The 7,895-nt window shown below is 29.7% G+C and overlaps 1 protein-coding gene across 1 annotated transcript; it reads right to left on the bottom strand.

The window, feature by feature from the left end:
• Positions 1-240: 240 nt before the first annotated feature.
• LOC141451600 (uncharacterized) lies at positions 241-1,677 on the bottom strand. Its single transcript, XM_074123060.1, has 2 exons — positions 1,559-1,677; positions 241-706 (listed from the first exon to the last, which is right to left on the bottom strand). The coding sequence occupies exons 1-2, from the start codon at positions 1,674-1,676 to the stop codon at positions 384-386; spliced, it is 441 nt and encodes a 146-aa protein (XP_073979161.1). The 5' UTR covers position 1,677; the 3' UTR covers positions 241-383.
• Between the last annotated feature and the right edge of the window lie 6,218 nt (positions 1,678-7,895).

The following is a 7,895-nucleotide window of genomic DNA, read 5'->3' as shown; positions in this document are numbered from 1 at the left end:
AAAGGTTTTAGGAGCAAAAGATTGCTATAAAGAATTAACATTTTATTTTAATTTTTAACAACACACTGTAAACTTTAGGTTTAAAGTAGGTAGAGATAGAAACTTTATTTGTTACAGAATCGTTTTAATACTCAATCAAATTATTATATAAAAATTAAAGGTCCTGATTTTGTACACAATTTGCTATTGTATCCCATTTTAAAATAGGGGTGGTAGGTATGTGTTACTATCTTAGGGAACTGTTCATTATTATTGTTATTATCTCCTAATTTTCTTCATTCCGTTTGTGGACTTAGATGACTTCTAAATTTGTAAAGTGACTACTCCTCATCATCAATGTTCCCAAGCCACTACTAAGCTGGATCCACTTCATTAACTGGACCTTATAAAACAGGATCTGGATGATGTGGAACATCTTCATGGGCAGGTACTGATGGCCCTACAGGCGGATCATTTTGTTTTACCACTTCAGAATATAGAATTGGTAGGTGTGGTACAGCCGTACAATCCACTTTCCACGCCCAATCGCATTGCAACGTCTTCGGATTAAACTTTCTTAATTTTGTGATACATCTATCTTCAATGGCTCTACCATACGCACAGTGGTAAAATTTTTGACAATCCTCAGGATTTGGCCAATTGTAGGTTAAAGTGGAATAGCATGTAAACGCCGAAGAGATGGTAAAAACACAGGCTAATAATAAACCTAAAAAAAAAAAAAATGAAAAGTATAATTTCACGTCATTGTAATTCATAACTTCATAAAGTAATATACATTTTACACGCCACGATAGCCGAGCGGTTATAGGCTAGACCCGCAAAGCTAAGGTGTATTGTTGGTTTAGTGGGTTCGATTCCCCTGTTCTAGCCCTTGGATTTTATTTAATGGCTAATATGAGAAATTTATAGTAAAGTATTTTTGCTAGTCGTCTCCGTCTACGACACCTAATTGGTAGTGGAATGTAAAGCCCGTCGGAAAAAATTGGGAATCCTTTGAAATGAAAGGAACCAACTATTTTGAGGCCAGTGCGTAACTGTCACCAATTTTGCCTCTACACTAAAGGCTCTAATTCATAACTTTTAATTTTTTAGTCACAATAAATTATTAACAATCTTCGCCTAGTATACGCTAACTACACAGCGTATTCCCCCCAATTCTTCTAATTCCCTAATTGTTGAAATATATATCTATATATTATTGTGGAAAACGTGAAAAAACAACTTGTTATCGGGTGGCACCCACTTATAGAACATATTTTAATATATTAATTTTTTTATTTTATTAAAAAAAATACATTTCCTTCTCAGGAGACTTCAAAAACGGCTACGTCCGGTAAAAAATCATAATCTCAAAATGAGCTTGAGCACAATAGTTTAGAGAAAGCAAAAAAGAGTTCGAGATTAAATTGAAAGCTAAATAGATTTCAACAACAATGACACATTTATCCGCCTCAATAGGCGTACATTACCGAACAAATCGTCGAAAACTATTAACAACATTGGTAACTGAACAAAATCAACCACATTAACTGAATAATTAATCCAAATATTCACTCACCTAATTTAATCATCATGAAATCTTCATTCATAAGTGCTCTCATTGGTTTGCAACAACTTATATATACACACGTACATATGTAAACGACTTTGTACCAAACAGGTAGGTTATCTTGCATAGGTTGACCAATCGACCACTTGTGATTTTATCTTACACTAAAAATAAAAATAAAAATTCTTGACGCAACAGCTTCTTATTTGCTTTAATTTATTTGTACAATTACACTTTTGGAAAATAACTGTAATATTATAATAAATGTATTAGAGTTAATTTCCAATAAAAAGAAATTTTCGTATTACAATGAATAATCCTTTTATTAAAACAATGTCCCATTCTTGTGTTAATTTCCACCACTGAAGCTCCTTATAGCTCAGCATAGCTGTCGGCTAGGTTTATTGTCTGGAATATCTATCTAGAAATAGCGTGTAAAGAAGCCCTTTCGACGAGTACCCATTCATGGTGTCCATGCAAATGAAATCCCCCATTAGCCCTTAAAATTTCCCCATACCAACCAATGTCCAACAAATGCTAAGTGAAATAGAGAGATTTTTTCTCTCCGTTTCTACAAAAACCATTAATTAAATGTGTTTACCACCAAATTAATAAATTGGCTTACTTGTTCAACTTGTAAACGTGCGGTTCAAAAAGAAATTAGTATCCAAATATACTCCTATCTAAACTTTTCATAGTTTTAAACTCTTCCAAACTTCAAACCGCAATAACTCGCTTCTCAATCATCAGGAATGAATGAAATCATACCCAATTACAGACAATACTAATCTCTACAAACGAGTAAAATATTAACTTTATAAATGAAATAGTTTAGGAGAAAACTGAATCTAAATGAAAATAAGTATCACATTTTGTTGTCTTAACATCAGGGCTACAACAAAAACAATAGCAAATTGTGTACAAAATCAGGACCTTTAATTTTTATATAATAATTTGATTGAGTATTAAAACGATTCTGTAACAAATAAAGTTTCTATCTCTACCTTTTTTGTACCTAAAATTTACAGTTTATTGTTAAAAATTAAAATAAAATTATTAATTCTTTATAGCAACCTTTTGCTCCTAAAACCTTTATCCTTTAAAATAGTCAAAATGAATTAGGAGTTTTTCATCGAATGTAAAATTGAAAATTTACTCGGGGCTACACAATTAAAATAATCATGAAACTCAGCTAAGTATCTCATTTTGTTGTCTCTCTCTTACTTCTAGTAAAAGTCTTAGGGATTTGCTATATCCGCTTTGATGCTTGGTGATAATGAAAAAGTTCATTTTACAATTTGGTCTTCAGACAGGAAACAGCAAAGACAAAAAGTCCCGCGCTGAAGTAATAAAAGAGAGAAAGAGAAGTAAAGTATTGTCTATACTTGTGTAAGATTTCATTCATTACTGATAATTGAGAAACTAGATATTGAGGCTTGAATTTTGGCCGAGTTTAAAACTATGAAAACTTTAGGTTTAATTTTTTCCTAAACTATTCCATTGATAAAATTAATATTTTACTCGATTGTAGAGATAAGTATTGTCTATAATTGTATGTGATTTCATTCATTTCTGATGATTGAATGGAATCATACACAATTATGGACAATACATTTCTCTACAAACGAGTGAAACATTGACTTTATCAATGAAATAGTTTAGGAGAAAACAGAATCTAAACTTTTCATTGTTTTAAACTCTGCCAAAATTCAACTCTCAATATCTCGCTTCTCAATCATCAGAAATAAATGAAATCATACAAAATTATGGAGAATACATTTCTCTACAAACGAGTGAAACATTGACTTTATCAATGAAATAGTTTACGAGAAAACAGAATCTAAACTTTTCATTGTTTTAAACTCTGCCAAAATTCAATTCTCAATATCTCAATTCTCAATCATCCGAAATGAATGAAATGACAAACAATTATAGACAATACTTATCTCTACAAACGAGTGAAACATTAACTTTATCAATGAAATAGTTTAGGAGAAAACAGAATATAAACTTTTCATTCTTTGAAACTCTGCCAAAATTCAATTCTCAATATCTCTCTTCTCAATCATCAGAAATGAATGAAATCATACACAATTATGGACAATACACATCTCTACAAACGAGTGAAACATTAACTTTATCAATGAAATAGTTTAGGAGAAAACTGAATCTAAACCTTTCATTGTTTTAAACTCTCCCAAAATTCAATTCTCAATATCTCTCTTCTCAATCATCCGAAATGAATGATATCACACACAATTATAGACAATACTTATCTCTACAAACGAGTGAAACATTAACTTTATCAATGAAATAGTTTAGGAGAAAACAGAATCTAAACTTTTCATTGTTGTAAACTCTGCCAAAATTCCATTCTCAATATCTCTCTTCTCAATCATCAGAAATGAATGAAATCACACACAATTATAGACAATAATTATTTCTACAAACGAGTGAAACAATAACTTTATCAATGAAATAGTTTAGGAGAAAACAGAATTTAAACTTTTCATTGTTTTAAACTCTGCCAAAATTCAATTCTCAATATCTCGCTTCTCAATCATCAGAAATGAATGAAATCATACACAATTATGGACAATACATATCTCTACAAACGAGTGAAGCATTAACTTTATCAATGAAATAGTTTAGGAGAAAACAGAATTTAAACTTTTCATTGTTTTAAACTCTGCCAAAATTCAATTCTCAATATCTCGCTTCTCAATCATCAGAAATGAATGAAATCATACACAATTATGGACAATACATATCTCTACAAACGAGTGAAGCATTAACTTTATCAATGAAATAGTTTAGGAGAAAACAGAATCTAAACTTTTTATTGTTTTAAACTCTGCCAAAATTCAATTCTCAATATCTCAATTCTCAATCATCCGAAATGAATGAAATCATACACAATTATAGACAATACATATCTCTACAAACGAGTGAAACATTAACTTTATCAATGAAATATTTAGGAGAAAACAGAATCTAAACTTTTCATTGTTTTAAACTCCGCCAAAATTCAATTCTCAATATCTCTCTTCTCAATCATCAGAAATGAATGAAATCATACACAATTATAGACAATACATATCTCTACAAACGAGTGAAACATTAACTTTATCAATGAAATAGTTTAGGAGAAAACAGAATCTAAACTTTTCATTGTTTTAAACTCAGCCTAAATTCAATTCTCAATATCTCTCTTTTCAATCATCAGAAATGAATGAAATCATACACAATTAAAGACAATACATATCTCTACAAACGAGTGAAACATTAACTTTATCAATGAAATAGTTTTGGAGAAAACAGAATCTAAACTTTTCATTATTTAAACTCTGCCAAAATTCAATTCTCAATATCTCGCTCCTCAATCATCCGAAATGAATGAAATCATACACAATTATGGACAATACTTGTCTCTACAAACGAGTGAAACATTAACTTCATCAATGAAATAGTTTAGGAGAAAACAGAATCTAAACTTTTCATTGTATTAAACTCTGCCAAAATTCAATTCTCAATATCACAATTCTCAATCATCCGAAATGAATGAAATCGCACACAATTATAGACAATACTGATCCCTACAAACGAGTGAAACATTAACTTTATCAATGAAATAGTTTAGGAGAAAACAGAATTTAAACTTTTCATTGTTTTAAACTCTGCGAAAATTCAATTCTCAATATCTCGCTTCTCAATCATCAGAAATGGATGAAATCATACACAATTATGGACAATATATATCTCTACAAACGAGTGAAGCATTAACTTTATCAATGAAGTAGTTTAGCAGAAAACAGAATCTAAACTTTTCATTGTTTTAAACTCTGCCAAAATTCAATTCTCAATATCTCTCTTCTCAATCATCCGAAATGAATGAAATCACACACAATTATAGACAATACTTATCTCTACAAACGAGTGAAACATTAGCTTTATCAATGAAATAGTTTAGGAGAAAACAGAATCTAAACTTTTCATTGTTTTAAACTCTGCCAAAATACAATTCTCAATATCTCGCTTCACAATCATCAGAAATGAATGAAATCATAAACAATTATGGACTATACATTTCTCTACAAACGAGTGAATCATTGACTTTATCAATAAAATAGTTTAGGAGAAAACAGAATCTAAACTTTTCATTGTTTTAAACTCTGCCAAAATTCAATTCTCAATATCTCAATTCTCAATCTTCCGAATTGAATGAAATCACACACAATTATAGACAATTCTGATCCCTACAAACGAGTGAAACATTAACTTTATCAATGAAATAGTTTAGGAGAAAACAGAATCTAAACTTTTCAATGTTTTAAACTCTGCCAAAATTCAATTCTCAATATCTCTCTTCTCAATCGTCAGAAATGAATGAAATCACACACAACTATAGACAATACTTATCTCTACAAACGAGTGAACCATTAGCTTTATCAATGAAATAGTTTAGGAGAAAACAGAATTTAAACTTTTCATTGTTTTAAACTCTGCCGAAATTCAACTCTCAATATCTCAATTCTCAATCATCCGAAATGAATGAATTCACACACAATTATAGACAATACTTATCTCTACAAACGAGTAAAACATTAGCTTTATCAATGAAGTAGTTTAGCAGAAAACAGAATCTAAACTTTTCATTGTTTTAAACTCTGCCAAAATTCAATTCTCAATATCTCTCTTCTCAACCATCAGAAATGAATGAAATCATACACAATTATGGACAATACTTATCTCTACAAACGAGTGAAATATTAACTTTATCAATGAAATAGTTTAGGAGAAAACAGAATCTAAACTTTTCATTGTTATAAACTCTGCCATAATTCAATTCTCAATATCTCGCTTCTCAATCATCCGAAATGAATGAAATCACACACAATTATAGACAATACTTATCTCTACAAACGAGTGAAACATTAACTTTATCAATGAAATAGTTTAGGAGAAAACAGAATCTAAACTTTTCATTGTTTTAAACTCTGCCAAAATTCAATTCTCAATATCTCTCTTCTCAATCATCAGAAATGAATGAAATCACAAACAATTATAGACAATACTTATCTCTACAAACGAGTAAAACATTAACTTTATCAATGAAATAGTTTAGGAGAAAACAGAAATTAAACTTTTCATTGTTTTAAACTCTGCCAAAATTCAACTCTCAATATCTCAATTCTCAATCATCCGAAATGAATGAAATCACACACAATTATAGACAATACTTATCTCTACAAACGAGTGAAACATTAGCTTTATCAATGAAATAGTTTAGGAGAAAACAGAAATTAAACTTTTCATTGTTTTAAACTCTGCCAAAATTCAACTCTCAATATCTCAATTCTCAATCATCCGAAATGAATGAAATCACACACAATTATAGACAATACTTATCTCTACAAACGAGTGAAACATTAGCTTTATCAATGAAATAGTTTAGGAGAAAACAGAATCTAAACTTTTCATTGTTTTAAACTCTGCCAAAATTCAATTCTCAATATCTCGCTTCTCAATCATCAGAAATGAATGAAATCATACACAATTATGGACTATACATTTCTCTACAAACGAGTGAATCATTGACTTTATCAATAAAATAGTTTAGGAGAAAACAGAATCTAAACTTTTCATTGTTTTAAACTCTGCCAAAATTCAATTCTCAATATCTCAATTCTCAATCATCCGAATTGAATGAAATCACACACAATTATAGACAATTCTGATCCCTACAAACGAGTGAAACATTAACTTTATCAATGAAATAGTTTAGGAGAAAACAGAATTTAAACTTTTCATTGTTTTAAACTCTGCCAAAATTCAACTCTCAATATCTCGCTTCTCAATCATCCGAAATGAATGAAATCACACACAATTATAGACAATACTTATCTCTACAAACGAGTGAAACATTAACTTTATCAATGAAATAGTTTAGGAGAAAACAGAATCTAAACTTTTCATTGTTTTAAACTCTGCCAAAATTCAATTCTCAATATCTCTCTTCTCAATCATCAGAAATGAATGAAATCACACACAATTATAGACAATACTTATCTCTACAAACGAGTAAAACATTAACTTTATCAATGAAATAGTTTAGGAGAAAACAGAAATTAAACTTTTCATTGTTTTAAACTCTGCCAAAATTCAACTCTCAATATCTCAATTCTCAATCATCCGAAATGAATGAAATCACACACAATTATAGACAATACTTATCTCTACAAACGAGTGAAACATTAGCTTTATCAATGAAATAGTTTAGGAGAAAACAGAATCTAAACTTTTCATTGTTTTAAACTCTGCCAAAATTCAATTCTCAATATCTCGC

Source organism: Rhodnius prolixus, unplaced genomic scaffold, assembly GCF_049639745.1.
Source record: "Rhodnius prolixus isolate KJV_2025 unplaced genomic scaffold, Rpr scaffold_1, whole genome shotgun sequence".
NCBI lineage: Eukaryota > Metazoa > Arthropoda > Insecta > Hemiptera > Reduviidae > Rhodnius > Rhodnius prolixus.
The sequence above is the reverse complement of the archived record's forward strand: the minus strand, read 5'-3'. Positions and strand labels throughout refer to the sequence as shown.

Excerpts from the sequence above, each read along its gene's own strand:
- LOC141451600 (XM_074123060.1), bottom strand. The coding sequence starts at position 1,676 with ATGCAAGATAACCTACCTGTTTGGTACAAAGTCGTTTACATATGTACG. Across the intron at positions 707-1,558 it reads TTTCATGATGATTAAATTAG|GTTTATTATTAGCCTGTGTT; the intron begins GTGAGTGAATAT and ends TTTTTTTTTTAG.